The sequence below is a fragment of the Sorex araneus genome, chromosome 4, assembly GCF_027595985.1.
Source record: "Sorex araneus isolate mSorAra2 chromosome 4, mSorAra2.pri, whole genome shotgun sequence".
In the NCBI taxonomy this organism is placed as follows: domain Eukaryota; kingdom Metazoa; phylum Chordata; class Mammalia; order Eulipotyphla; family Soricidae; genus Sorex; species Sorex araneus.
Genome location: NC_073305.1, coordinates 36,524,710 through 36,538,402, shown reverse-complemented (window position 1 = coordinate 36,538,402; position 13,693 = coordinate 36,524,710). Strand labels below are relative to the sequence as shown.

At 48.8% G+C, this 13,693-nt stretch overlaps 1 protein-coding gene across 1 annotated transcript in view; it reads right to left on the bottom strand.

The window, feature by feature from the left end:
* Positions 1–6,777, bottom strand: part of DLEC1 (DLEC1 cilia and flagella associated protein) — a 41,547-nt gene extending 34,770 nt beyond the window's left edge. Inside the window, exons 1-3 of the mRNA XM_004614624.2 lie at positions 6,305–6,777; positions 5,052–5,202; positions 1,000–1,110 (exon numbers count right to left, since the gene is read on the bottom strand). Of these exons, the coding sequence (XP_004614681.2) occupies positions 1,000–1,110; positions 5,052–5,202; positions 6,305–6,685 (643 nt within the window). The 5' untranslated portion in view covers positions 6,686–6,777. The remainder of the gene's footprint in view (positions 1–999; positions 1,111–5,051; positions 5,203–6,304) is intronic.
* Positions 6,778–13,693: the final 6,916 nt, after the last annotated feature.

The window sequence follows — 13,693 nt, the reverse complement described above, 5'->3', positions numbered from 1 at the left end:
TTTGTATGAGCTTTTTCCCACCTAGAAGATCATCCTAAAAAGATTAAATGAGAACCTTCAATGTTAAGAGAAATTCAGTGAAACTAGTCCTAGCACACATTCCTTGGCACATTATCAGGCAAACCTTTGCTGCAGGTTGAGTCCATCCTTAGTCTCTGCATAGAACAGTGCGTGTCAAACACGGGAGCAGCAAAGTGCCCAGCACGCTATTCTGCTCCCTATGTGCTTTCAGCTGTCATGGCAACTCTTTCCTCTCCAGCACCCTCAAGTCTGTAGATCCCACACCTCCCTCCCTCTGAAATTCCTTCTAACGTCACCACCCCAGATCCCAACTTCAGTTGAGCTCATCTTCAGAGCCTGCCATTATTATGTGATCTTGATGCCTTTAGAATATGCCTTAGAATTTACACAGTGACTCTTCCAAAAACCTCCCTCCCTGTTTTTAGCCTCCCCAACCAATACATACACACACACTCACACACACACACACACACACACACACACACACACACACACACACACACTCATTCATCCTCAGAACTTCTTGCTTTGAAGCTGACCCAACATCACAAATACATGCATAGCTTTCTCAGGCACGCTACCTAACATTTTTTCCATACCTAAAAAATGAAATATTGTATTTTTTCCCTACATGTGGTAGGAGACAGCCCTAGGTCTATGTTCTGATTCCATTAGGAACTTCCTCCCTTATTTATATCTTCAGAAAATTCCTCTCTTGGTTCATTCAACATCTTTTACCATATTTTTTTTTATTTCACTCTCCTGGGCAGCTGACAAGAGTATCATGCCCCATGGAGGAGTTAAGACTTTAGTCTGGAATGGTTAGGAATCTGCTCAGATTTGATTCTTCCCACAGCCACTATCATAAGAAAGGAGAAGGGAAACAATCAAAAGGTAGGCAAAGGGGAAGAGAGGCCAATGCAGTCCTGCTCCTAAGTCACTCCCCAACAGGCTCAGAGACTCCGAGAGAAGCATCACCTTTGGGTGCAGAGCAGAATGGCACCGGGTAGTTGTGGTAGTCCTGTGGGCAGATGAGATGATGCTTCTGTAGCAGATCACTGTCCACGTACCATGGGAAGATATTTTTCACTATAGAGGAGGACAAAGTGTATCACGTCAGATGGATGCTTAGGCTTCTGCATCCAAACTTCCTTCTTCCTTTTAGTTAAAACCATCTAGCACAAATTCTCAGAACTCTTTTGAAGCATCTAGTTACCCAGTATTTACCAGGCCCTTAAAAGAGGTTCACTCTTGGGCAATACTATGTGCTGAGGTTATTCAAGCTTAAATAATGTTAATCATGAAGAGGTCTATAGCAAATTAGAACTAAGGGGGTCATGGTGGATCAGGTTCCTTCTCCTCTCTCTGCATTCACATCCTGTTCCTATTATTAAAGATTGTGTGTGTGTGTATGTGTGTGTGTGTGTGTGTGTGTGTGTGTTCAATCCTGAATTTGGCCATGGTGTGTACTTTGGCAAACAGATGTTGGCAAGGGTTTGACATGTGCTCTCACAGCTGAGTCTTCCCTCTTCGGTCTTTGTCAGCATCGTAGGAAGGCTTCCTGCCCGGAGAAGAGCCCTTGCGCTTTCATCCTGGACCCCAGCAGGAATCCACATGAAGCAGATCTAAGTCCAAGCTGCAGCAAGGGGTCAAATCCAGCTGGACTACAGCTTAAAGTCAGTCTAGCCAGGCAAGTCCAGACAGATGAGCCAACCCCTCCCCCAGTCGACCCACTGCCAATGGGAAAAAACCTCTCTTCATTGAGGAAGTGATCATTCATCTCTACGGTGGATCAGCCAAGAAGCAGTAGCAAAGACATTATTTAGAGGTATCAAGAATTAAAGCAGGGGCTGAATGATACAGTATAGCAGTTAAGGCATTTGCCTTGCATGCAGATAACCCAGGTTCAATCCCAGGCATCCCACTGGCCTCCCAAGCACTGCAGCAGCACCGGGAGTAATGCCTGAGCATTGCTGGGTAAGACCCAAAAAGTAAAAATAATAATAATAATAATAATAATAATTAAAGCTATATAAAAAATAAAATAAATAAAGCTATAAAAAGTCAATTTTCACAAGAGAACAGACTGGGAGAGGTAAAGGCAAGGATTTTCTTCAACAGATTCTTTTTGGGGGATTAGGGGACACTCTCAGAGGTGCTCAGGGCTCAGTCCTGGCTCTGTGCTAAGGGATCACTCCCTACAGGGCTCAGGGGACCATTATGGGGTGCTGGGAACCAAACCTGGGTCAGCTACATGGGAAGCAAGCACCCTACCCACTGTACTATCTCTCCAGCTCCTATCTGATGTTTGGGTTTTTTTTTTCCATCTGATGTTTTTAAACCATGCACATTAATACTCTGATTTAAACCATGTCATTAATACTTTGATATTAACATATTGATATTTGATATTATCAAATAATATTTAATATTATTTGATAGATAACAATTATATGCACTGTAGCACTATAGCACTATTGTCCCGATATACATCGATTTGCTTAAGTGGGCACCAGTAACGTCTCCATTGTGAGACTGGTTGTTACTGTTTTTGGCATATCAAATATGCCATGGGTAGCTTGCCAGGCTCTGCCATGCAGACGGGATACTCTGGGTAGCTTGCCTGGATCTTCAAGAGGGACAGAGGAATTGAACCCGGGTCGGCCACATGCAAGGCAAATGCCCTACCCACTGTGCTATCGATTCAGCCCAACAATTATATAATAACAAATAAATATTGATAATATTTTATATTAATACATTAATATCAAAGTATTACTATGCATCTAAATAGCCAAGACAGCGCCTCAAATGGCTTTTGCCTCTGGAAATTCCCGAGGACCCAGGGTACAGGCCAGTCAGAAAAAGAATGTACACTTCTCCACCACATATTTTAATTTTGGAATATCGAGGCTTGGTCTACTCTAATAATCATGGTTCAGTCAGGTGTTCAAAAATTACTCTCTATACACCAAACATGAGGGTTTGAGTGTAAGAGATGATGGATTGGGAGAGAGATCAGAGGAATCAGCAGTAGCAACATCGTCCAGCAGCACCAGGTAGGGGCTTCATAGAAGTTTCATGGAAGCTATTGTGAAAATCTCAGCTGCTCAGCTGTCTGCAGAGAACCACGGCCTCCCTACCCAAACTCCCCACATGCCCCTCAGGAGTGACCAATCCTGAGACCATGGGGAAAGGAAACATTCTTGGCCACTCCTTTCAATAGGAAGACTTTGGGCCACATGCAGTGGTGCTCAGGGCTATCCCCAAAGGTGCTCAGATGATCATGCAGTGTCTGGACTAAACTCCATATGTCCGACTCTCTCCCTTTCTGAAAATGATCATTTTCAAGGCTTGTGGAGAATGAAAGGAAAAAGGGAATGAGTGATGATTCTAAGAGATTCTTAGAGAAATGGCTGATGCTAAGCAATAGTATACAAAAAATGTACAAGGTAGCCCTGCTTTGGTCTGTGGGTAGAGTGAGTATAGCAGGTAGGGTGTTTGCCTAACACGCGGCCACCAACCCAGATTCAATCCCCAGCATCCATATGGTTCCCCTGAGCACTATAAGGAGTAATTCCTGAGTGTAGAGCCAGGAGTAACCCCTGAGCATTGCTGGGTATGACCCAGAAAGGAAAAAAAAAGTCCAGTATCTCTTACCACTCTAAAAGTGAAAGTTTCCAAAGTGGAATGATGTTGTGTTCAACGACTTATCAGTGGTGGATCAATGCACCTGTGACTCCTGACCAGAAGAGCATAGTATAACTTAGTCAGTGCCATGGAATGTGTGTCTGATCATGAGGAAACATTAGATCCCATCTTTCAGAATGAGGGCTTTGTTGAGAAATGTTTAAGAGAAAGACTATGGGAGGATGCAGGGTGAAAGGCACCTGGAATCTGTCTCTATGTAGATAACAACTGCACCAGTTAAATCAGTCTAATGTTATTATCTGGGGACTCTGGAAGCTATTGGAGGTGTATCTCTCCCAGGGGAAGACTTAACTGTGAACAGTATCAGCTCTTAGCATGGTGACAGAGACCCATCCTGGGTCCCTTGCGTCTGGGTGGGCATCTCTGGAGCAACCTGCACTGGACCCAGATTGTTGACCAAGACCAACTCAGGAGGGTTTGGAAAAAAGGCCAAGAACATGAAAGATAGGGAAAGAAATTATGCTAAGCAAGAGAGTCTAACAAAGGTCAGGGGAGGGGGCTGAAGCAACAGCGTTGCTTATAGAGCTCCCGAACCTGGCAGGTGGAAGATCCCAAGGCCCAGAAACAGTGAGATCCCAGAGCTTGACCCAGTTCAGAATCAGGGCTTCCCATGGGTAGGGCATTTGCCTTGCACTCGGCTGACCTGGGTTCAATTCCCAGCATCCCATATGGCCCCCTGAACACCAGCAGGGGTAATTCCTGAGTGCAGAGCCAGGAGTAACCTCTGTGCATCGCCGGGTGTGACCCAAAAAGAAAGAAAAGAAAAAAGAAAATAATTTAAAAAAAAAAGAGTTTGGGGACTGATGAGAGACTTTAGAGGGGAGGCACACGGATTTGCATGTGGCTGACCTGGGTTCAATCCCCAGGACCTGATATGGTCCTTTGAGCATCACCAGGAATGATCCCTGAGCACAGAACCAGGAGTAAGCCCTGAGCACAACCGGGTGTAGCCCCCAAACAATAAATAGATAAATAAGAGGTTTGCCAATGATGTGCAACAGGAATTCCTGGCCAGGGTCCTGGCTAGTAAGGACATAGGGCAAGAGTGGGCTGGAGCACCAGTCTGACAGCAGTCTAGGGGCAGAGGGAAGCACTGCACCATTGCCCACCTTTTGGTCTGAGGACCACCTGCTGGTTATGTGGGAGCATGTTCTGTGCCCGTTCATAGAAGAAACATGCCCACCCGAGTGTTTCTGTGGAGATGGAATCTCATGTCTGAGCCTCTGTCACTCTCCAAAAAGATTCAAGGGGGCAAGAAAGCAAATCCAAGCATATGACTAGAGGTGGGGAAGGAGGAGGAAGGCCCTCAAGAGACACACCTGGTGGCAACTCCATGACGGACCCAAGGTCCTCTGGACTGGGCTGCTGCGTGCACCGCTCCTTCTCTGCAAGGGTCCGGGCCCGGGCCTGAATGATATGTTTCTCCAACATGTCAACTTCATCCAGGCGCCGCTTATAGAGCTCTCGAACCTGGCAGGTAGAAGATCCCAAGGCCCAGGAACAGTGAGATCGCAGAGCTTTATCCAGTTCAGAATCTGGGCTTCCCGTGAAGTCCGCAAGTACCGTAACAGAACACAAGCTAACACAGGTGAAAACAGACTCACTGAGGGAAATGGCTAGAAGGTCGCAGAGTATAGACTCAGTAACAGAGCCTGGGTTGTCATAGCCGCTCCTGGTCTCAGAGCAAAGAAAGCGGCCACGCTGAGACTATGAAATACTAGACTCAAGTCAGCACGTTTCCATGGTAGACGGGGGAAGCTGTGCTACCCCAGCCCATAAAAGGCTGCTTAGGAGCGCTGGGCGTGTCGTGGAAGCCCACTCTGGCCCTTCTGAATTCATCTCCACTGCTGTAAAGTGCTCACCCGAGACTTCCTTTCCGGAGTCTGCGTGGTCAGCACAGAACAGGACGTGCTCAGTTCCAGAGACTGTGCATACGGGGCTGGAGCAATAGCACAGCGGGTAGGGCATTTGCCGTGCACGCGGCCGACCTGGGTTCGATTCCCAGCATCCCATATAGTCCCCTGAGCACCGCCAGGAGTAATTCCTGAGAGCCAGGAGTAACCCTTGTGCATTGCCGGGTGTGACTCAAAAAGCAAAACCAAAACAAAACCCAAAAAACAGTGACCGTGCAGAGTTCTGAAGGCAGGGCTGGAATGCCTTAAGGCTGCAGCCGTGATATCAACGTGCACACCCCAAAGGGAGTGACTTTTTGGCATCATCATCCCCAGGGGAAAATTGTTGCTCTACCCGCCCTCTCCTACTCCACCCCAGCGTTTTACTTCTGCATGCAGCACGTGGACCGTGCAGAGAAATCAAGATGGGCAGCTGCTACCGATTCAGGCTTTGTCCACGTGTGGCCGGGGCGCACTGTTCACCCGAGCAAGCACTGGCTGCCCCGCCGCATGGTCTTGCTCTGCACTGTCCCAACTCTAGCTAACCGTGCGCCCAGCACCCGACAGGTGCGGTCACTTGACTGAATCACGAGGGGGACCCGCTTTCCCCTGGGCGCGCGCGGGGGACCCCCAGTCAGAGGCGTGGCCACCGCGCCCCTCCTCCGTCGGGGCCGCTTTACCTCCTGCAGTTCGTCCACGAACTTCTCGTGACTCTCATCCTCGCTGCCACGGGCCTTGATCAAGTTCGCGCTCAGCTCTTCGCCAATGACCTCGGCGGTGTACAAGTTGCGGAACACGCGGGTGAGCAGGTGCGAGATGTCCTGGGAGAGCAGCGAGGTGGGGCGCAGGCGCAGCATCTGCGGCTCCAGGAGCGGCGTGAGGAAGCGGGGCCGCACGGCGAAGTGGTGGGCCGTGTCTGAGTAGGCGAGGGGGGACAGCCGGGCGTCCTGGATGGGGCTGTGCATGCTCCCGAGGTGCTGAGAGCGCCTCCTTGCCGCACTCCGGGGCGTGTAGGACCGGGAATCGGGCTTCAGGTGCTTCTGGAGCTGTCCGGTCTCCATGGCAACTGAGACGCCGCCGCTAACTCCCGGTAGACACTTCCTCTGTAGGCCCCGCCTCTTCCGCTTTTACACCTTCGTGGGGAGCCCCTGTGGTCGCCGTCATCAGCATAGTCACACGAGCAACATCGCTATCATTAAGGTGCGCTGAGTGTTGGGTGGAGAAAGGGTTAATTCGCAAACAACCATTTGATTGCACAACTTTGCTTCTAATGACTCTTTGCACTCTCTAGTGTATTCAGCAATCATAAAGTCGTTTAATTAATTAATTAATTTATTTATTTATTTATTAGTGGAGTTCCAACCAGGTCTCGTGCATGCAAAGCTTGCTCTTTACCACTGAGCCACATCCCCATTCCTTTATTTAATATTTGTTGTATAAATTATATTTCAGGTCTGCCATGAGAGTTGGAGATCATCATCATCATCATCATCATCATCATCATCATCATCATCATCCCGTTGATTATCTAATTTCTCAAGCGGTCTCAGAAAGGTCTCCATTCGTCCTAGCCCTGATATTTTAGAAGCCTCTCTTTACTCGTCCTTCCCAACGATGCTACATTGGAGGTTCTTTCAGGGTCAGGAGAATGAGACCCAGCTTGTTACTAGTTTTGGCATATTAAAGAAAAATGCTACTTCTAAAAAAAAACAAAAATAAAATATTAAAGCATCCAATACATACAGTTTTTAGTTATTTGGACCACCGCTGGCAATGTCTAGAGATGACTCCTGGCTCTGCACTCAGATCACTTCTGGAGGGGCTCAGAGTCAAGTCCTAGTCAGCCACAGGCAATGCAAATATGTTCCCTGCTGTGCTATTGCTCCAGTTCCCTATATATATATGTATATATATATATGTATATATATGTGTATATATATTTAAAAAAATTTTAAAAGATACTGCCTCTGTGTGTGTGTGCATGCGTGTATGTAGGGGAAGGGGAGTGTGTGTGAGAGAGACCAGAAACACAAACCTGGAGGGTACAAAACAATTGCAACTTCATGGGTTAAGGTCAAGGGGAAAGAAATGTTGTTTGTCGGAGAATCACAAAAGACAGGAATTTAATTTGTTTCTAGGGTGAGCACAAGCAGCGATTTTTTTGGTTGAAGTTAAGACAAAGCAGAGTTTGGGGGTGGGGGCACACCCAGCAGTGGTCAAGGCTTACGCCTGGCTCTGTATTCAGGGATCACTCCTGGTAGTACCCTAGAGTACCATACAGGGTGCTGGAGATTGAAGCCAGGCTGGCTGGCTCTGCCTGCTGTACTCCAGTGCCACAAAGCAAAGATTTAACAGAATGAGCAGACTCATCATTATTCATCAAGGAAATTGTGGGAATTGAAACCATAATGCTCTGCTACTACAGACTTGGTAGAATGTCAAGAAATAAATAACGCGGGTGCTGGTGAGGAAGTGAGGCAACTTCTCCTATTATGATAGGACTCCAAACCAGTACTGCAGCTCTGGAAAACATTTTGGCAGTGGTTTTGTGGTTTTTGTTTTTGTTTTGTTTTGGGGTCACACCCGTCGATGCACAGGGCTTACTCCTGGCTCATGCACTCAGGAATTACCCCTGGTGGTGCTCAGGGGACCATATGGAATGTTGGGAATCAAGCCCAGGTTGGCCACGTGCAAGGCAAACGCCCTACCCTCTGTGCTATCGCTCCAGCCCCTTGTTTTGTTTTGTAACTTAAATAAAGTTACACATGACTGCAACCCTACTTATGGGTATTTTTTTCCAAATGAAATGAAAATTAGCATGTACTCAAAAATCCTCCATGCTAACATTTACTGCAACTTTGTTTATCGTCTCTAAAAACTGGAGGAAATCCAAAAGCCTTGTCTGCTGCTAAAAAGATGAGTAAATCGTGATGTATCTGTATAATGGAACCATATTTAGCAATGAAAAGGGAACAGACCATTGATATATCCAGTAGCATAGGAATGCATCCATTGCATTATGCTGGACCAAAGAAACCATTCTCAAAGGTATGGGCATACAAAGCTATTCTATTTATATGACACAGTGGACAGCACAGAAAGGGAAACATTAGCAGCTGTTAGGAGCTGGTGAAGGCAGCTCTGAAAGAGTATGAGAAATTTCTTGAGATGACAGACTTGATCTGTATCTTGGTTGACAAAGATGGGTTTTTCTTTGTGACAAAACTGGGTTTTTCAAACCTCATAGGACTATACCCTGTAAAATTAATATTTTACTGTATATTAATTATACTCCAATTTGTGGAAGAGGGACACCCAGAACAGGAGGAGGTTGTGCAGTGCTGGGGATCAAACCCATCGTTTTGTACATACAAGACCTGTGCTCTACGATTTGAGCCATCCCCCATTCATATATTTTGATTAATTTTTAAAGTGAAAATAAGTTAGTAGAGGACACAAAAGGATGCACTACAGAAGGATGGGTTTGTTCAAAATTGGGAGAGAGCATACAGGAGAAAATAAGAGAAATTCAATAATGGAACTTAGAAAATTTAAGAGGAATGACAATGGTAAGCAATAGTTGGATCATAAGTGGGTTGGGGGCTGGGAAGATGTTTCAAGAGGTTGGAGCACATGAGAGTACCCCAGGTTTTATCCCTGATCATGACTGGGTGCATCCCCAAATAGTAAAAAAAAATGTGGTCATCTGTATTTTATTAAGAACATCCTGGGTGCAGTGGGAGAACAGATGGAGGCAGGAGGTATTGGGTAGATGGGCTAGAAAAGGCTGGAAGAGGGGTCAGAGAGATAGTACAGTGGGTAGGGCACCTGCCTTGCATGCAGCCAACTTGGGTTTGATCCCCAGTATCCCTTATGGTCCCCTGAGCCTACCAGGAGTAATTACTGAGTGGAGCAGAGCCAGGAATAACCCTTGGGCATCACTAGTATGAGACCCCCTGGGAAATGAAGAAAGAGGTTAGGGGAGAAGGACAGGGAGCTTGATCAAGGGCAAGAAAATCGAACTGAAGGCAGAATTGACTAGACAAGATGCCAATGGGCAGTGAAAGAAGGGTCAGGTGATCTGTATAGCACCCGAGCGAGTCCTATCACCCCCATACCCCTCCCTCAAGGATAAGAACTGTGCATCCCAAGGGGAGACATTTACATCACATGTCACTGCCATCCTTGGCACTCCATGGTTTCACCTCACAGGAGCTGCAACTCCCCACTTTTTCATTCCTGCAGTGCATCTGTGTGAGGCCCCACAGGCACTTCCTGTATGAGCCCCAGGCGGCAGCCCACAGACTGGCCCATTTCCGTTCCCTGGGTGGAACCTGACTCCAAAGTCCCCCACCCAGTCCTCTCCTGAGCCTTTCATGCCCTCCGACTATGTGCTTGAGGGGACTCTCCACTCTGCCTCTCCCCCAGACCCCCCTCTGCACAGGGTAAGACAAGGTCAGACGCCGCACGCCTGCCCTTCAGGGACCTGGGACATCCTGAGTTTGCAGGAAGGGCCGATGCAGCCCCCATATCTTGTGTGAAGGAACCAGGTGGGAGAGGAGTGCGAGGGAACTGGAACAAGTGGCTGGTTTTTCCATGGGCTCAAAAGGCCCACAAGGGGTGCAGGAGGGAACTATAGGCAGGAGAGAAGAGGAACATCCTGGGACCTCTGCTGATGCACAGTGGGCCGCCATCCTGGGTGATCTTGATGGTTCAAACAATTCTGCATATACAAGTTAGAGGTTGGAAGACAGGTTAGAGGGACAGGTTAGAGGACAGGACTGTGTTCCTGCCCTTGCTTTTGGCCTCACGTTTCTCTCCAAACAGCCACAGGGAGCCTAACCTGGCCCGGGTAAGACCTTCCCTTAACCTATACCCCTCTGACTTCTGCCATTACACCCCTGCAATCAAGGTTTCCAGTGACCCTCTCATTTCTCCAACATCAATTCCCACTGCTCTATGCTTTCTGCTCTCATGCTCACAGGACCCTCTCTCATCCTGTGATCCTTGTCTCCTGCTATCTTTCTGCCTGAGAGGCTGGATTTATCTCTGATTTTTCTGTGTCTAGTACACATTCCACTCTTGTTTACTCTCACTGCTTGGCCAAACCCCTTCCCATTTAAGAAAGGGCACAGGTTGCCTCTGGAGCCACATGCCAGCCTTTCCCCTGGGAGAACCTCCTCTGCATGAAAGGCCACCCCTGGTTGCATTGGGCATACTCTCGGCTCAGTGCACAGGGGTCACTCTTGGCGGTCCTCAGGGATCATGTATGGTATTGGGAACCAGCCTTATGGGGGGCTGGTGGAAAATGCATGCCTCATCTTTTGCAAAGGTTTTACATCTGGGTTTTTCCTGCCTGCAGCTTTCTATGCAGTTTATCAGGTGTTGTGACCCAGAACAGCCTTGGATCTAGATGGTCTTTTTTTTTTTCTTTTGGGTCACACCTGGCAATGAATAAGGGTTACTCCTGGATTTGCACTCAGGAATTACTCCTAGTGGTGCTCAGGGGACCATATGGGATGCTGGGAATCGAACCCGGGTCGGCTGCGTGCAAGGCAAATGCCCTACCCACTGTGCTATTGCTCCAGCCCCTAGATGGTCTTTTCATTTTCTTATGATCTCGACCTTCAATTTCTCTTGGACTTTCTCCTTTTCTGCGGGGGACCACCTTTTGCTGGATGGTGCCTCAGTTTCTCCCAGAGACATAGTAGAGTAGGTAAGTCTCTTGCTTTCATGTAGCCAACCTGGATTCACTCCTCAGCACTCCTTGTGATTCCCCATACTCCATTAGGAGTGATCCCTGAGCACAGAGCCAGGAGTAAGCTCTGGGCACTGAGAAATGTGGCTCAAGATATAAAAGGGCCCAATAGAAAAATTAAGTATCATTTTTTACTCTCTGGGTCACACCTGGCAGTACTTAGGGGTTACTCCTGGCTGTGCACTCTAGAATCATTCCTGATGGTGCTCAGGGGACCATATGGATCGAACCCAGGTCAACCACATGGTAGAATGTATGGGCACAGGAAGACTAGCAAATGCTATGCTTTTGTAACCTGGGAGTCATTTGACTCTGCATTTTATTTTCCTCCTGGGCATCTGTTCTCTCGACCTAAGCCTCAGCTGCCCTTACTTCCTAGCACCCCCAAAAGCAGGGTTCCGACAAGGGACGGGACGGACCCAGGGCAAGCGGTGAGTTGTGTGCTACCCTGGCATCGAGATGGGCCTGGCCAAAGCGCCTAATGCTTAACTCTAAGTTAAGAGCTTGATCGTGGACAAATGCTGTCATGATCCAAAAAGTAAGGAATAGTTAATCTGGCCTGAGTGCTGTTGTCTGAGTCTGTGGCAAGATGTTGCCAGGAGAGCTGCCTTGTAAGCCTCAATGTATCTCTTGCTATGTCCATACAAAAGGACTTGGCTCTGAATAAACTATGTAAAGGACTCAAGGAGAAGAGAAAAACAATATTTCCAAGTCAACAGAACACAAAGAAAGAAGTTACAAATAAACACAGAGGAAAGTTCCCAGTAAACCTAAACTACCTGAGGCTATGTTATCCTACAGTACAAAGCAAACACAGTAGCAGGGTACTCTCCCTAAAATAAGGTGTCTACATAGTGGGTGAAGTATAAAGAAGACCACTTAAACAGGAGAGGAGAGGAATGTAGGCATGGGAGAGGGGTAATTTTAAATAGGCGGGTCAGGCAGGAACTTATGGGTGATGTTTGAGCAAAGATTTGAAGGGGCCAAGACACAGGCTGGAAGTGCTGCTCAGTGAGAAATCATGCTTTGTGCCAGCAAAGCTCTGGGTGCAAGCCCCAGTTCTACCAAAAAGAAGGAAAGGAAAAGGAGATGAGATGGTGGCTGTCTGGGGAAGAGGTTCTGGGCAGAGTGGACAGGCGGTGGTCCAGGCCTGAGGCAGGAGTGTGAGCTCAGCTCAGGCCTGTCCGTGGTGCCGGGGTTGGAGTTAGCCGCGTGCAAGGCCAGTGCCGCAAGCTCTGCACGGCATCTCCAGTCCCCATCACACCCCCTGAAGCGTGCGCGTGCCTCAGAGAGGAGCTGGGGCCCATTCTGGGTCACACTAAGCACCAGGCTGTGCTGCGGGGTGGGTGGGGAGCGAGGGAACACAGGGTGTGACCCACAGGGAAGCACACACTCTACTTACATCCATAAAGGAAAACACAAAAGCCCACAAATGTAGTATGAGAAAGTGCCCCCAAATGACCCCAAACTGTTCCGGGAATACCACCGGCTCCCACCACCTGTGGGCCTTTGTGGCCTCAGTAGCTCCTCCCTGGCCTGGGCTGGGCACCCTCGCTTGGCCAGTACTGCTCCCTGGAGGAGCCCTCACGCCCCTCCTCGTGCTTCCTGGCTGGACTTGGTCCAGGACCCTTCGGAGGTTCTCAAAAGCAGAGGGGACATCAGGAGCCTTGGGCTGGGCCCTGAGGCTGCCCGAATCCCGAGAGGCGACCAGGAGCAGTCAGCTGTGGGGAGGGCAGTGCAGGGTAGGGCTGCCCACTGCTACTGCCCAGATATCCTTGCCTTCCATCCTCAGTCTAGGAAAACACAGAGCCAGGGTTTAGAGAAACACACTCATTCCTGTGCCAGGAAAAAAGTCCCCACCCTCCCAGGATCAGGCATGGGGGGTGAGGGGAGGTGGACCCCATCTCACCTGCCCTCTGGCCTATTCACATGTCCTGGGAGGGCGTGAGCAGCCTGGAGCTTGTCCATCCTGAAATGTGGCATTCTTGGGTTGTTCCCCCCCACACACACCTCCACCCCTACCCAGGCCTCTGGACAGAGTCATAGTGGAGGGGCCACGGGGGATTTGGGGAGGTCTGCCTCCCCCACTCCCCACTGCCCCGGACCAGGCCTCCTGAGTTTAGAATCTTCCCAGAAGCTTCCACTCCATCCCACCACGTCCCCCCCCCCGCGCCCCCACCCGTGACCCTCGGGCACACACTGGATACAGGACGGGTAGCGGAGTGCTGAGAGGCCCGCTATGTGAGTCTGGCCCGGACCCCCACCCCACACCCCCACATACGGGTGCCAGAGGTAATAGGTGGGAGTTGAG